At 46.5% G+C, this 17815-nt stretch overlaps 1 protein-coding gene across 1 annotated transcript in view; it reads left to right on the top strand.

Annotated features, from left to right (window-relative positions):
- The window catches only part of EXOC5 (exocyst complex component 5), a 159563-nt gene that overhangs the window by 103534 nt on the left and 38214 nt on the right, over positions 1-17815 (top strand). Inside the window, exon 14 of the mRNA XM_078660366.1 lies at positions 10051-10171. Coding sequence (XP_078516492.1) covers positions 10051-10171 — 121 coding nt within the window. The remainder of the gene's footprint in view (positions 1-10050; positions 10172-17815) is intronic.

Below are 17815 nucleotides of genomic sequence, written 5' to 3'. Positions count from 1 at the left end.
GCCTGTGAGACTCAAAACGTCTTAGGCTACATGCGGGGCTCTCCTCCTTAACACGGGAGCCCCGCGTCACGCTGGCAGCCTTCCTGTGCCTCCTCTCGCTCTGCCGGCAGTCGAGCTCCCTTCGTTGCGAGGCAACGCCCGCAGCTGGGACCAATCCCAGCGCGGCGGCCTTGTGACGTCAGAGGGAGCACGTCCGGGTATTCCGGGGCCAGCGGCGGTGACTTCCTCTGGGCACAACACGAGGTAGGCACCCGTTTAACTGCAAAAGTCCCTGGTGGGGTGGGCACCCACTAGGGGAAATTAATAGCGGCAAGGTCCCTGGCAGGGTGGGCACCTGCTAGGGATAAAAATCAGCAGATATGCGGGGTAGGCACCCGTGAGGCACACAATGCAGGGTGGGCACCAGCTACGCCTACAAATCAACAAAAAACACGACACAGCAAAGACGTGGGGTGGGCACCCGTGCCGAAAATGAGGCGGGTTGCGGGGGAATCTCCACGCCGGGCATTACCGTGCAAAAAGGATCGCAGATCCGTGCCGCAGTTGAGAATAGGAGCGCTGCTCCTCTCCGCACCAGAATAAAGCGCTCCCTAGGCCAATGAAGATGTGGCGCTTCTCAGGTGCTTGGGGCACAAAGTCCAGAGATAGTCTTTAGAATGTAGGGGGGCAAAGGCTGGGCCCAGGGGCCAGCTCACAGGGCCCTCCAGCAGGGAGGCAGTTCCCAGTGGTGGTTCCTCCTGGCGCCCAGCAGCCGGCCCCCCTTTAGTCAGGATCAAGAGAGAACATTTTTCATGGGGTCACAGCCCCTTCTTATTCCCAGATTTCCTTTGTCTCGGGCTGCAGGGCAAGGGGAAAACCAGCTGCAACTGGTTCTGGAGCACTTTGTTGTGCTCAGCCCCTCTCCCTATTCACAGGACAGGCTAGGGACATCAGACGCACCACAGGGGGCGGAGCCAGCATTGTGGAGGGAAGGCACAGCCCTATTCAGGTCCCAGGTGCAACTCCTCCCTCCCATCTACATGCAGATCTCCCCATTCACCACCGGGCAGACCCATCCTGACTCCTGGAGCCAGGCACACCAGCCAGCCACTGTCACTCACAAGCCAGACAGGCATTTCACATTCACTGCACACAGACATGCCAACTTTTAGAAGTGGCACTTCTCCACTAGACACAATAAATCTGTGCACACCATTGCACAGCATTTATTCTCACGAATCTGCACATACCAAACTCGCCCCTGCACTCCTCTCACATCAGGAACTACCAGGGACACAATTATCCCCCATGCATTCCTATGGGAGGGCAGGCCAATCTCACCACATGCACTTAGTGTGCACGCACTTTACACTGGGACACAGTGTTAAAGTGCGCAGAAGCCAAAAACAACTAACATTAGGTCACATTTAAAAAAGTTTAGGAGTGAAGGGCCAAAAAGGGCCAAGTCCAACACACTGCAAATGCTTGTTTACCAAAAACTTCGAGGTCGGCATTAACCCTTCAGATACATTTGCTTTTTGTACCAAAAAGTGGGAGTAGGGCATGATGTGCTGATCGATTCTGCCCATTTGAACCACTGATTGTGTATTATCTATAATAGATGAATAAGGCCGGCCCACTGTGTTTGGTTGGATTACCTTCGTAAATTACACAGTATTGTGAGCAACACCCTACTGGTGCACAGTTGCTTGACTCCCTGCCAGGACAGTGGTGTGGTGCAGCTTTGACAATTTTCATTTTTGGCCCTCAAATGCGCCCTCACCTTTGGCACTCAAATGCACCCTCAGCATTGGCACTGTAATGCGCCCTCAGCATTTAAATGCACCCTCAGCCTTCACACTCGAATGCGCCCTCACCTTTGCCACTCGAAAACACCCTCGGCATTTAAATGCACCCTCAACCTCTGCTTTGGCACTAGACTGCACCCCCAACCTTAGCTTTGGCACTCTAATGCACCCCCAACCTCTGTTTTGGCACTCCTATGCACCTTCAGGTTCCATTATACCCAGTGCTTCAAATGTGCAGGCACTGTCCGGTGCTGTGTACCTGCACTTTTTAAATTTGAAAGGGAGAGTACCAGCACTTCAGCACTGCTGCAATACATTTAATGGAAAGTACTGGCACTTCTTAGGAGCAAACAGGCACTCTAAAGAGTGAATACCTGCAATTCTCCTGTTCCATCAAAAGCACTGACTGACCACAGTATTACAATTTGAATCTCTCCTATAACATACAATGGGACCGCGCTGACGCATCACGAACCACGCTCAGGCACAGAGGCCTAATGTAAAATGGTGGGGCCCACCTGCCTCTCCCTAATATCCACCCGTTAGAGCGTATGGGGTCAAAGGATGTACGCAAGTAAGTCCGAGATACTACTGTGGGGGAGAGACTGTGATCTGTGGTCAGAGCAGTGGTGGCCAGATAAGCTAAAACCGGCACCCTTATCTAAAGAGCCAGTTAAAAACCTAGGATTTCGGATTGATAGTAGTTTGTCTTTTGACACTCAATCCAAATCAGTTGCAGGGACCTGCTTTGGACTTTTGCGTGGACTAAAACTTCTACTTGGCTTTTTGTGATCCAAAATTCGCCAGACTATTTTGGATTACAATACGGCAATTTTGTCTTGGCTATATTACAGAAACGCACTTTACTTAGACGCCAACAAATCCAGCATTAAGCGCCTTCAAAGAATACAAACTGTGGCAGCTCGCACTCTTTTTGTGCTCCCGAAATCCTGCTCAGTGTCCAAGCTCTTACCTAAGCTACACTGGCTGCAATTGAAAAAAAATTTGGTTTAACCACATGCGTGCTCATGACGAGCTCAGCTCGTCATGAGGCACGGTGGACGTGTGCTCATGACGAGCTCAGCTCGTCATAACGGCCGCCACGCTCGTACGCGGGGCTAATTCCCCCGCTGTGCTGAGCGTGCCACAGAAACGGGTGTGGCCGGGACGAGCTCAGCTCGTCATGAGCACCGGGGCGCTGTGCGCGCTCCCCCGCCCCCCAGCACAGCAGGGGAATTACTCCCGCTGTGAAGGGGTTAAGATGCTGTGTTTCGCCCATAAAATCTAGACCCACCAAGCGCCTTGGGTTCTGACAGATCTGCTAACGCTTTATGTCCCACTGCGCCCTCTACGCTCAGCTGACCAAGTACTTGCATGTACTCCTCGAGTCCTAAGAGCCAGAGCTGGAGGCCATTCATTTAAAGTTTTAGCAGCTAGACTTTGGAACTCTCTCCCAGTGTCAGTCAGAGGTATCCAGAACCATCTGTCGTTTCGCAAAGCTATAAAGACCTGCCTCTTCCTGGCTTAATTCCTCTCCTTAGCTGTTCTCTGGTCCTTTGTAGCGCTGGGACGCCTCGGTGCTGGGGCAGCCATGCGCGATATAAATCTTCTTCAATTCAATTAAAGGATGGTGGGAGTGACCTCCCTGCGTGACGACCATCGGCCCCGCCCCTGGCGTGCGCTATTCCTGCAGGCACCTTTAAAACACACACATGCACAACACGGCTCCCCAAAACACAGCATTACTCCACAAAGCTCACTTCCCCACAGTAACCTACCTTTATGCTTGGCTAACATGCGGTTGTGTAATCGTGTCCCACTAGCTGCTAGTGACTAGCGCACGCAGGCTGAGCTACAGTACGATTCAAAAGTACACATTTACACGCCTCTATGGCAGACAGCGAAGCAAGGACAGGAGACGAGCAAAGAACAATAGAGAAGCAAGGATAAGAGAGAAGCTAGGAGCAGAGGGAAGCTAGGAGCAGAGGGAAGCTAGGAGCAGAGAGAAGCTAGGAGCAGAGAGAAGCTAGGAGCAGAGAGAAGCTAGGAGCAGAGAGAAGCTAGGAGCAGAGAGAAGCTAGGAGCAGAGAGAAGCTAGGAGCAGAGAGAAGCAAGGACCAGAGAAAAACAAAGAGAAGAGAGGGCGAGAGAAGAGCTGAAACTTGGATATGCGAAAAGAAAGGCAGAGAGAGGAACTGAAGTAGAGGGAATGCGAACAGATAGTGAGAGACCGGGAGACAAAACGACTGAAAAAAGAGATACATGTGAGGAGTGATGAGGGAAAGTAGGGTAGAAAGGGAGACGCGTGATAATAGCGAAGATGTGAAATGAGAAATGAGAGAGAACAGGAAGGTGACCAAGGGGTGAAAAACACAGGGAAGACCGAACACGAGACGGTCAGAACACAAGGCGCACAGAAAGGGAGAACGGAGAAGTGAGATGAATGAAGTGTGTGAGAACAAGATCTAGAAAGTGGAAAAAGACGATTAGGGCAGACAACATTACCCCAGCCCAGGTGTGCAATGTTCAGCCAATCCTGGCTTTTACGTCACACTACTTTGGATTTTGGGGCCTGTAGTTTCAGAAGCTGTTATGGTTAAATAGGGCTTGCGTATCGCAGAGTTGTAGTGTGGCATTGCGGCGCTTTTCGATACTCTTGGCTGTGGCTGTCCAGCGTCGGCTGCAGGACTGGAAGCAGCCGGGAGCTGTTTAACAAAGCGCCTGCGCCGTTCACTATGATCAATGCGTGAACTCCTGGTGCCTCAGTCTTGCAGGGGTGGTGGAGGGGACATGCCCAGGGTCACACTGCAGACAGATGCGACTTACCCACCTAACTCAATGCAGTGCCATAATTAAAGGCATTCCCATGTCCTAAAAAAATAGGTAAAGGTCTCTCCAATTCGGCAAGATGTCTCTGCCAGGTGAGCACCTGATGCTGACACCAGGAGCGACTTGCAGGTCAGAAGAAGTTAGCACCCGGCAGGGTCAACGCACCTCCCCTCACCCCCCCAACAAACAAAGAAGAATTGATATGGGCAGCAGTAATGGTTGTTTATTTAAATCAATGACACCTGGGAAAGCTGAGTTGTTAAGCGGGTGGGCAACCCATGCAGAGCACCAACATTGTACATGAACTCCTGACCCCCCACTCCTCGTCCTATACACACACACAGCTAGCAAACAATGCGACCTCCCTCTGAACATGGCCGCGACCCACACTTCCGTGCGCCACAGACATTCTTAGGCCTTGAGTTGAAAGGAGCCCCCCCTTGAGGGGTGGGGTCCCGGCTGCCACGCGCCGCAGGGGCTCACTTTAACCCCTGTTTGGAGGTGAATTTTCCATTCACATTGAGCCGCTGACCGGTAATCCTGAAGACAACGTCCCCCAGAAGGGATGTTTCTAAACCACTGCTAAAATCAATTCCAATGAGTTCCGCAGCGTGTAATTAAAATCAAAAAAGGCAGGATGACGGATATCGGAGAAAGCAGCACTCAATCGTACACTGAAACAAGGATTGGCAAAGCAAAAGGGGTGGCGTGTATCGTGCACACACACCGAAAGGAGCATGTGCGTACCGACCAGCACACTGAGTGGCGTTTAGGTTCACAAACCAAAACGTAAACAGGTACGTGTGCACACAGACCTGCAAACATACGTGCATCAGTGCACACAGAGCAAGTACCACAATGTTTTGTGCACCAGGACGGCACGTGCTAAGCTGAGCCCTAAAAAATAGCTGTGCTGAAACGCCGTGAGCAAAAGAGACACCCAGCGAAACTCTGGAAAGTGAAAGCGCGCCACACAAAAGAAAGTGAAAGCGCGCCATGCGCGCGTTGTGCTGAAACGCTGCGAGCAAGACGTCGTACACGTGCACATCTCCTGTCTGGGCAGGCACGGCGAGCAGTAGACAGGGAGGGAACAAAACATACCTCCCTTCCAAAGAAAAGCTCGCATTTTTGACCCGCCCCAATCAGAAGCATGGGTGGAGCTTCCACCCCGCTTCCGAAGCAAAACCGACGACAATAGTCTCGCTAGCGTACTGCTCATGCGCTGCGTCGCTAGGCTAAACCTAAAAATGGGTGGCAGTTTTTTATTTAATGTTCCTAATTGCTGACTCCTAGCAAAAAAGGATTGAATATTTTCCTCATTTAGGCTCAACTAGATCATTAAAGAGTCTTGTGAAAAATATCCTCTAAAGATTTTTGGTTTCTTCCTCCATCCTAGAAAATATTAAATACTACTTGTGTGTTGCTGGCATATGTTTGAAATGTCTTCGTTTTCATGTAGTGGTTGTACATAAGTCTCTAATAGTAGTGATGTGAGTTAGGGTCTCTGGGGCATGTCAAAGGGTACTTGACTTACTCATGGTTCTGCATTGCTCAGCACTTCTACAGCTGAAAGATCTCCAGTAATGATACAAACCATTTATCAGTGGCATCCAACAACCCAGGCATCTCTCTCAATCCCTGTAACATGATGGCTTTGTCTATAGTAGTAAAGATCAAATATAGATCCAGCTGTATAGGGTGATCACGTTTGTCCCTGATGTGTGGAAGAAATGCTTAAACATCCATTAATGCTGTCTGTAGGTAAAAATCATTTACCACGCATGTCATACAACGGCTGCCATTACAACGACTGTGTTGCTACATTGCATACCATTACAACGCAAGTTGTTACAACGACTTGCTGTAGGGGGCATAAGGGGTTGGATTTAAAATACAACACCTTCCCTACTGTTGCACAGGCTGGAGTTTGAATAGTATATTATACAATTCCATAATCCAGCACCACCCCTACAGTAAGTGGTTGTAATGACTTGCGTTGTAATGGTATGCGGTGTAACAATGCAGTCGTCACAATGGCATGCATTGTAAATGTGTGCGTTATAACATGGCCTATTTCTGTCTGTGTAGTCCATGATGTTGAAATCTTGATTGCCCATTTCCAAATGTCTTCTACCACATAGATAATTCTTTCTCTTTATCGCTGCAACCTGCTCTAGGACATTTAGAAGTAAAGGCACTTTAGAAATTGGACAATACATTTCCGGGTCCCTAGGGCTACCAACCAGTTTTTGCAGTAAGAGACGTTTCTACCTTTTCCGAGCTTGGGACATGAATTGTGGAGAAGTCTGATAGAGAGGCATAATCTGAAGTCCCCTCTCCTGTGCTTTCAAAACTCATTTGTTATAAAATATTCTGAACATGATATGCCACCTCATGTCCTAGGCCAGTACAACAGTATGCACCTTAAGAGTAGCTCAGGATCAATGCCCACAATGAAATAAAGTTGTAAGGCAAATAAATCAATGCAAACATTCCAACGAACCGATGGAACTATTTACAGTATGCAAAGATGCAAATTTGCAGAAAACAAAAAAACAATCTCAGTTCTGTCACTGTGACTTTTCATGTGTTTCTTGGACACCTATCTCTCCTTTGCATTAACTTCTTTTTTTTTTTACTTCTGGCAAGATATACTTTGTGGTAATCTGTCTTGCACACCACCTCTTGTAGAAAACATGTGGGACATGCATAAAACAATGTATGCATATATTGTTTTTTGTAGGGGCAAACAATGGTCCTTACGTACTGTTGTTTTTTTTTTTTTTTTTTTACAACTGCACATTGTAATACTAACTCTTTGATGCTACAGTTCAAAATTGTCGTGGTGTCATTCATTTAATTAGTGACCTTGGTCATAATGATGGACTCCTGTTAAAAGCATTATCACTAAATAATACATATGCCAAACATTTAATCTGCAGATTTCCAAATTGGCTTTTACTGAAGAGTCGCCATGTTGTTAATGACCATTACAACTGTGATAATATGGTCCTCATCCACACAGACACAAATGTTGTAGTTTATGAGGTCTTTAGCATCATAGATAATAATATTGTAGTAAAGAACCCCAGTGCCATCAACTATGACTTTGAAATTAAGAACCTCATTATCATGGCTGGTCTTTGCTGTAAGACTAATGGGAAAAAAAACAGCTCTCCGTTGGTCTTCACAGACACGGTCTTTGGTTTTGCCCTTGCTGATGAAGGCGTGCAAAAAGAAAAGGATTAAAAGATTGAATTGTATATAGTAAGGACCGGAGAACTGTACAGCTCCTAGTAAGTAGTGGTGCCTCCATGGCAAAGTCTTCTCCAGGAGGAGACTGAGCAAAGAGATACCTGGTGACCAAATATTGGGTAGTAACTAAGCAACATATTCCAGCCTTGCCTTCTTTGTTACTTATTTACCTTCACCACCACTGTAATTGTTCCCGCCTTCCCACAGCCACCACTTCCAGTATTGTTTTCATCACAGGTGTTGAGTGTGCCCCAACCATCCAGGTCTTTCCCACTAGTGCTGATTTTTCTGCCTTCAAATCCTAGTTTCATCCTTTTTTCATGTCCTTGATTTCTGACCTGGTATCCTCAGGTGGAGGATACAGTAGTAACTGTATTGCCAGTCATTAGAGAGTCTGCACACCACTACTTATCTTTCCTCCTGAATAAGAAGCAATAATAAGAGCAAACTTAAGTGGGAATTCATTTTGGAGGGTGTCAGAGATTCCACATTGGAGATCACAAGGTGATCTTGCATTGTTTAATTTCTCTGCACCATACCCATCTTAAGTCAAAGTGTGGCTGTCCTTCACATGGTCCCCTTTTGAAAATAATGGCAGCACAACTGCTCCCAACTCTGTCCTTGAAATATGGCATGGTCAAGAAATTGGGTGTGACGTAATTCTGGTATAATGTGGAGGACTCGAGATTCAGAGCATTACGCATGTTTAGGCCTGGATGGGCAATCATTAAGTAATTGAACGCATAAGTTCATATGAATTTCTTGGCCCTGGCGTGACAATGAAACCTGGCTAAATCATGACAATAAACATGGATAAATGTTGAAAAACTTTGGTGAAAGTGAATCATTAGCGACACTATGTACATACAGCTGTGCAACTCAAAATGAACTGCAAGGTGCGGGACATCTATTTTCAAGATTAAATGGAATGCGTGATAACGGAACGGAACACGTAACTGGTGATGCACGCTAAACTGGATTAAAGTTAAAAGGAATCAATTAGTAAAACAAAAAACTGGGTGTGCTTCAGTATTCTGATTGCTATGGTCAAGAAATTGCCATTTTTAACGAACTGCAGCCAAAAGTATATAAAGCAGTTTTTAACCTCCCTAAAGGAGCCTCCTCCACAGATACGCTTGGAATTTGGTCTCCAGAACCAGGAATATCAAAGAAAAGCAACTTTTGCAAAATTGTGCAGGAAATTCCGAGAATCTGAACCAGGATCACTGAACAACTTATGCTGGACCGAAATAAGGGCTCAGTTTGACCAGAAAACACCAAACACATGGGGCGATAACTTGTGTACAGCTCTGGAAACTTTAGAGATTGACAAAGCCTGGAATAGCAAGATGGAAAGAACAGCATTCAACAGAGCGTGCAACGCCTCGGCCAAGAAATTATCCTTCCTGAACGACAAAAGAAGATTGACCAAACGTCGCCACACCTGGGCTATAATAAATTCACATACAAACCTAAAACCGCAAGCCTACTTAGCGGCCCACTTTCGACTAATATTAAAAAAGAAGTTTGTTGTATCGATTAGGTGATCACAACTCAAATGACTTGGTCCCCACCTGGAAAAGCAAACACCAAGCTGAAAATTGTCGTCTATGTGGCTATTGTATAGAATCCATATGCCACTTTATGTGTGTTTGTGACACCTTAATAGTCGAAAGAAGCAAGTTGCTAAAACCATCTTTAAATGACTTAAAGATCCGCACTTGCAGGCAGGCTGTAATAAGCTGGATAGGGGGCTCATCAAATATTTTAATTTGTCGTGGTGTAAAATTCATGACACTGGTAAACAACCTACTTCTGAAAGCGGACAAAGAACAAATGCTCGAGGTAGGTACTGGTTTGGGAATTTTATAGAAATTGTAATATTGCAAATTTTATTGGAAATACTACGTTTTTAAATCGTGACCGTTATAAATTTTACTGTGCGCTTTATGGTTGTGATAAACCAAATAAAGTTGTTTTTTGACTGACTGACAAGTTAAAGTGTGGCAGTTGAATAGTCTTTGTTGTGATTATGCTGTATGTATGTCAGTTTCAAGATGTTTACCACAATAGGTTAAGGCGATCTCAAATGATATGCCTCCACTGTTCCTTGTATGTTAATATCTGTTGTTTCTCTTCATTCCTCAAACAGCTATACATATTTTCTTTTCTATTGTAGCTATTCCTTCACCGGATTCAAAGAATGCAAATCTTTATTTCTTTGATGTTGTCCAACAGGCCAATACTATTTTTCATTTGTTTGATAAGCAGTTTAATGACCATCTTATGCCTTTGATAAGGTAAGAAAGAAAGCTTCATGATACTTTCTTTTGTTGTAGACATTGGATATATTTTAATGAATACTGTAAATGATGGAAAAGAGTTATACCTTGAACATGTGCAGTGTTTGTGATTCTTTATTACTGTTCTGAAGAACCAAATCATTCTTTTCTGACTTGCAGTATTGTTGATGGACATGAGATTTTTTTCTGTTTCTATCTCAGAGTCTCCATTGGCGTATACAAATGGAATGCTGCACCACTTTCCTTTAATCAATGGCTAAATAAACTATGAAATTGAACAGAGAGCAATGCCTTTAAAATGTTTTCTTTTTTAAACGTTTTGAAATAGGGAGAACAGCCTTACAGTAATGTATTAATGGCACTGTCTGTAAACCCCATATCCAGGCCCCTGTTTTTTAGAAGCCCCATATTTGGCAATTGATTGGCTGTTCTTTCAATTTTTTTCTTCGTAAATTAGGCACCGATCATTTTACCTTAATTTTTACTACATTTTGGTCGGATTTTGTAAAAACACGACTCAACAACTTTTGGTGCTTTCACAATCATTTTGAGTTTATTTGATGCTTTTTATGTCTTATTTACCATACCTTCACTGTTTGTGAAGGGTCCTTCCTTATGGCCACATAGTTGGGAAAAATACCCTTGTTTGTTCACTACTACATAACATGCCACAGGATTGCCTTATTTTGCTGATAGAGACTTCTAGCTACAGATTCCGCACCTTTTGAATATTCTCTAGAGGTCAGAGCAGATCCTGAATCTTTTCAGCAGTACTGCTGCTTGACTGTAGGTGGTGGCATGTGGATCCACACTAATACAGTTCTGCTCTGGAAATGACGTGTGGCGCCTATAGTGGTGCCACTCCCAGATGCTGATGTCAATTCTTTCTTTCTGCATCACCCGACGCGGGTCCTGAGCTACCGAACCCGTCTCTTTGAGACCTATATCTCCACCTAAAAGGTTAAAGGCTCCGCACTTTACAACGATTCCTGGCGCAATCGACGCCCATGCCGTCAGTCGACTCTGGAAGATGAGGCCCCACTTGTCCTCTGATGTCAAATCGGCACCAGTTCAACTTCGACTTAAGTTGGGCCAGGCTGCTGTGACACTCCATTTCCTCTGCTTGATCTGCCTCCACAACAGCAGCAGCACGTGCTGCATTCCCTGATTGTCACAGATTAAGATAACTATTATGATGTGGGTATTGAGATTGGCCAAACTTCTCACGAAGACGAGTGGTATGACGACCTACAGGAGGCTAGAGGCCTTGATACCTCCCTTTAGTCTTGAAACCTCTCACCCCCTGGTCTTGCCATTGTGGAGTGTGCTTCCAACGCTATGATTATGTATAGGGCTCCCGGTTTTCCGTTTTTACGGATTTATACATATAAATACAGACGGAACTCGATATTTCCTTTGTCTGTATTTATATGTATAAACGGCAAAATACTACTAAATGTTGCTGCGCGCTCTGGCCTTTATTTCGCGGGCGCACCTGCCTATTCTTCCTGTTTGCCTGCACTACAGATGCCTGTTTCCCTGCACTACGGACCACCAGGTGTGAAGGCGCCTTACTGTTGCCACCGTCGGCTTTATCTCTGCGCCAGCCCGCCGCCATTCCTATTCACAATATAAGTCTCTAACGAGTCAGAATTGCTTGTTGTGGCGGCTCTGCTTGAAGTGCGTGGGCCGCACAGTTGGGGGCATCACCTCGGCTCTCAAAGCACGGGCAGCGGGTGGAGGAGCGACTGAATCACCATGGGGGCCCCTGCACTGATTTCCCTGCCAGGGGCTTGTGAGCATGTATGGTTTCTCTGCCTATGAACTGGCCTTGGAGTTGTAAGTGTTTATTTACGCATTTCTCCAACCGTGATTCTCTCCTCCATCATCCCGCCTCGCAGTCTACCTCGACTGACCTCATGTTGTGAAGTACCCCCACCAGGCCCTCATCCGCATACCCACCCACCCCACCCCCCACCCCCCCCCCACAAGTCCCCTACCAGCCCCCTTCTGAACTTGCCCAACCCAGGAGTGCAAAAGCGCGGGTGCTTTTAAAACACGAACTTGAGAGGCACCTCTTTTATTAGATAGCTCCCAGAAGCTTTCCTATCCTTTATTGGGCGCTCGGTGTCTGTTTAAGAGATCCCAATGTTTATAATACCTTAGTGCCAGGGGCTGGGGTCGGTGCGGGGGCGCCCGGGTGGTCTGGTCAATTAATTTTTAAGTTTGTATGTCGAGCAGGACGTTGTTACCATGGTGTAAAAGAAAAGAAGTCCGGATGGGCACATTCAGAACACTGGAAGTGTGTGAAATAGCAGGGCCACATCCACGTGTGATTTCATTGAAGAAAGATGACGAGAGAAAAAGCGCAGAATACATTTTGTAAACTTGTGGAACGTTCAGATGTGTTTGGAATAGAATTTCGCTGTGCCACTGGGTTGCAAGTTGAAGCCGCCCCACACTCTTGATGTTCATTGAAAAAGCGTGCCATAGGGCAAGGCACGCACCCAGTGATAAGCACGCAGTTGCTAAACATAAATCTTTAAATGGACTAACTTGGTGAAAATTCGGTGTGCGTTCAAACCTCTTGATGGATGTAAAAGAAACTCAGACATTTATCGTGCATGTTCCCCTAGAGAAATGTTTTAAGATACAGCTCACTTTAGAGACAGTTTTTGAATACACATCCACACGAGCGTAAATCGGAAGTGACGTGTGTATGTATGGAGGGTGGAAGTTTCACACCAATCGCGCTTTTGCCTTTAGTGTTCATTGATTTATTTAAGGTTTTTGTGGAGCGCAGACCACATCACGCTACCTAAGAGAACTTTGCATTGGAGTGATGCAAAGAGGAGAAACTAGTAAGCATACATACATAAAGACTGTATATTTTGAAATGCCATTTTACCCACACGTACTCTAATCCCAGAGAACAGGCTGGATTAGAGCAGCAAACAGACATTCTTAGATTACAGTGGTTCCTGTTCAATGCTAGACATTAAGATCTAATCTAGAAACAATGAAAGACTACGGAAATTGTTATGTGGGATGTTCCAGAACCACAATTGAGAACTAGGCATGTCCAAGGTGTGAGATATGGTAACTGTAATTTTGTGTTCAACTAGGAGCGCTTTCATTCCTCTTGAATGTGCTGTTTGTAGGGACCTTTCTCAGGACGGATGAATGCTATTCCACATCTTGGTTGCTGCCCAGAGAAGGATTGGTGAAGATGTTTGCGCTTTTTGAATTTAGGGGCCTAGTGTGCATTGTCAATTTAAATAAATGCGGAAAAATACTAGCTGTAGCGGCTTCTTTTTCTTGTGGCAAAAATAAATGTGGATAAATACAGAAATATTGCCCAAAAAATAAATATGGATAAATACAGACGGAAATGGCAAAAAAATAAATACCATAAAACCGGGAGCCCTAATTATGTATAGGGCGGCCGAAGTTCTTGACCTCCAGTTCCCCATCTTGAAGCTCAAGACGAATGTACTTAAGGAGGCTCTTCAGCCTGAGCAGTCATCTCCTGGGCCTCTCTTACCATTTAACAAGGCTCTTACAGACACCTTGTTGTGGGCAATGGCCCAGTCCTTCCCCTGGCCGCGGGGTCAATCCGCCAAATTTCCCGACATCAGCTTCCTGCCACAGTCGACCCTGCATTTTTAGCTCGACACCCCTTACTTGAAAGCCTGGTGGTGTAGGAAACTGCAAGCAAAACCAGTCCCAACACTTTTCCAACTACTCCCTCCGATAAGGAGCCGAAGCAGAAGGAGACTTCCAGGAAGAGATTATTTCCATCCTCAGTTTGGTACTAGGGTCTGTAAATGCCACCTGTCTGCTGGGGCACTATTCACACACCCTTTAAGACTTGGTGGCTTCAGTCCTCCCAGGTGTCACTGATGATGTTTGGTCCTTGCCAAGACCATTCAGGACATTTGTGACAAGTTCCAAATTCGTTGTGGCTTGGATACCACTGTTTCCAACAGACGGGCCTTAGGCACCAGTGTCACCATACAACCCCACGCTTCGCTGTGGTCCACCGGTATTTCAGGCGATGTATGGTCGTCCCTCATGGACATGCCATTAGACGGGACTCGCCAGTTTAGGGACATGCAGGCTCCACTCTAGTCGTTCAAGGAGAGCAGGGCTACAGCACGCTACCTGGGATGATCTGTCATAACTCAGTAGCCACATCAGTCCTACCGTTCCATTTTTTGACTTCACCATACTGTCAGACAATCCAAACCCAGCATAGCACCCAGCAGTTTTTGCCGTTGCAGCTGTGGTGCTCAAAACCCCAAAGTCGAGGTCAACTTACCACCCAGTCCACTGCCCTCCCTGCCAAACCACTTTAGCGTGCCCTTAGTGCAGCACACCCACCAAGTATGAGGGAAGAGTCAATGATTCTTGCTTGGTTGGCAGGCCCTACCCTTCCTCTCTGCACTACTGCACCTTACACTGTCTCCCCTACCACTGATGGACTGCCATCTTTCCATTTTGCAGCAGGACGTGCAAGCCCTTTTGACCAAACTGACTTTTGAGCATGTGCCCGTGCCAGAAGTAGGACATAGTGCTATTCCCACTACTGTCTGCTTCCAAAGTAGGACGGAGACCTTTGGTCTATTTTAGACCTGAACACACTCAACTCCTTCCTCCATAAAGAAAAACCTTAAAATGTTGTCACTAGTCTAGGTCTCGTCTTCCTTCTACCCTGCAGACCGAATGGTGGTGTTGGACATACAAAATGCCTATTTCCATATAACCGTCCACCAGGCTCAACTGTGGTGGGACAGGAGCTTCCCTTTCATCTGCTCCCGTTTAGTCTCACCATGCTTCTTGATTGTTCATGAAAGTGTTGGCATGGTGGCAGCACATATTCAGTAGTCAAGGGTACACATCTTCCCCAGCCTCGACAACTTATTGTTGCAGGTGGGCTCGCTTTAGACAGTCTTAACCCACCTTCAGACTACAACAAACCTCTTGCCATCTTTGAGGTTCACTATCAACGTGCCAGATTCGCCCCCGACTCTTCCTTCTCAGATGCCCCCCTTCTCTGGAGCCATTCTGGACATGGTCCGGTTTCGTGCCTTTCCTCCAGGAAAGAGAGTCCAGGACATTCAGATTGTGATCCTGATCTTTTAGCCTCTGCCCTGGATTTCAGTGAGGCCAACTTTGAGGCTGCTGGAACTGATTCCTGCATCTTGTTGATCGAGCATGCCGCTAGGCATACGTGGGCTCTGTAGTGGTATCTGAAGTCTTAGAGGGACTACGTTCAGATTTCGGGAGGTGCCTGCAAAAGATCTGCAGTGGTTGTACCTGAACTGGAAATGGGCCAGTAGAGTCCCGGCTCCATATCAACATTCTGGAGCCGAAGGCTATCTGCTTGGCGTTTAAAACCTGTGGTCCATTCATCAAGGGAAGATTGGTACAGATGCTCTGTTCATGTACTACACCACCACCATGTGGTACTGCAACAGACAGGTCAGGGTGGGGTCAGGGACCCTGTGCCAGGAGTCCTTGCACCTCTGTAAATGCCTGGATCACCAAGGGATCTTCCTGGTGGGGATCGACTTGATAGGATCATTGAAAGCCATGCAGATGAGCTGAGCCATCGGCCGCTGGTGATTCACAAGTGGCAGTTACACTCTGAGGTGGCACAATGTCACTTCTGAAAATAGGAAGAACCTTGGCTTGATATTTCCGTCATCGTAGAGTAGGGGCAATCTCAGCTCTTATGCGCCTTGGAATTTCAAAGAGGTCTCTCGCTTGGAGATGCGTTCCACTGCGAGTGGAATGCTTTCTCTCCTATACCACTCCTGCCCCCAGTTCTCAATAAAACCAGGACCGACTGGGCCCAAGTCATCGTACTGGCCCCTGACAGGGCACAGAGAATATGGTATCTAGAACTCCTGGGCTTGAGATTTTGTCCTCCGATGAGGATGCCCGTAAGGGAGAACCTGCTATCACAGCAACAGGGCAGGGTTCTGCACCTAGGCCTTCACAGTTTCCGCCATCATGCTTGGAGATTGAGCGGCTGCATCTGAACACCTTCAGACTTTCTCTGGAGGTGGTTGAGGTCATCTTGGCAGCCAGGTGTCCCTCAACCAAAATTGTATACACCTGTCATTGGCGCAAATATGTGGCTTGGTGCGATGCTCGGCAGGTAGACCCCCTCCTGGCAAAGTTTTCTGATGTATTGTTGTTTGGGGTGTCCTTAGCCCAGCAAGGCCTTGCTCTGCGCACAGTTAAAGTGTACTTTTCAGCTCTTTTGAGCTTTCTGTGGTTGCCAGATCAGCCCTCTTTGTTTAAGTCCCCAGTTATTAGGCACTTTTTAAAAGGTTTAGCATGTTTGTTCTTCCCTTTGTCGTTCAATGGTGGGACTTTAACTTGGTCCTCACATTTCTAATGTGCACTCCATGTGAGCCACTTCACAGCTGTTCCTTGCATTTCATCCTCATTACAGATTTTATTGTTGCTATTACATTGGCGCAGTGAGTGAGTGTGCCTCAAGCTCTTTGTCAACCTACCGTACGCCATGTTCTTCCTAGACAAACTGGTTCTGCAGACGTGGGCATTCTTCTTGCCTAAAGTTGTGCTGTTGTTCCATGTTGGTCAAAACATCACCCTGCTTGTGTTCTATGCTCAGCCTCTCGATTCTGAAGAGGAGAAAAAACTCAATCGCTAGGACCCCAAGAGAGCACTGAGGTTCTGCATAAATCCTTTATCTCTGTGGGATTCTCTGGAGTGAAGAAAGGCAAGGCTGTGCATAAGTGAGATATCTCCCTCTGGATCGTGCTCTGCATTAAGATCTGCTATGCACTAGTTAATAAAACATCCTCCAGAAGGACTCCATGCTTATTCTACCAGGGTCAAAGCTGCTACCACTGTGGTAGCACGTGGAGTCCCTGTCCTAGACATTTGCAAGGCAGCTATCTGGATGCCCCTCAGTATATTCAAAAGCACTACTGTCTGAACAGGGGCATTTTGCCTGCTCGGTCCTACAGGACTTTCTGGTTTTTGCCATTCCACACTCACCTCCATATGGGTACTGCTTTGATATATATTCAGAAGGTAAGGAATCTGAGAAGTTGCTTACCTTTGGTAACTCTCTTTAAGATAGAGACTCTATCTGACCGCAGATTCCTCACCGACCCTCCCATCCTCTCTGTTCTGGTGTTGGCATCTACGAACTACTCACATCAGTTTTCCCTTAGGGCTCTGCGCCTGGTGGCACGAACCGTCTCAAAAGCAACTGACGTCAGTGCAGGGGAAGTGGCGTCTATAAAGGCTCCACATGTCATTTTCAGAGCAGAAGTAGTCAATGTGGAGCTACATGGTGCCACCTATCGGTGTGCCAAGGCTGAAATGTTTCATGAACCAGTTTGACCCCTAGAGAGTATTCAAAAAATGATACATCTGTGGCTAGATCTAGTCTGTACCAGAAAAAGCATTTGTGAAGGTAAGTAACTTATTTGTCATGCCTCTAGCCTTTCATGAAGAACTTACCATCATGTACAAAAGATACAAAGGGCATACTGACAAAGTTAATGAAGTTGGATTGCAGCTGTACTTTGTACTTGGTGTTACCAGCCTTCACACCTTCATCACAAATGAGGATGGTGTTTGGGCCTCACAAAA

This window comes from Lissotriton helveticus, chromosome 9 (genome assembly GCF_964261635.1).
Source record: "Lissotriton helveticus chromosome 9, aLisHel1.1, whole genome shotgun sequence".
In the NCBI taxonomy this organism is placed as follows: domain Eukaryota; kingdom Metazoa; phylum Chordata; class Amphibia; order Caudata; family Salamandridae; genus Lissotriton; species Lissotriton helveticus.
The sequence above is the reverse complement of the archived record's forward strand: the minus strand, read 5'-3'. Positions and strand labels throughout refer to the sequence as shown.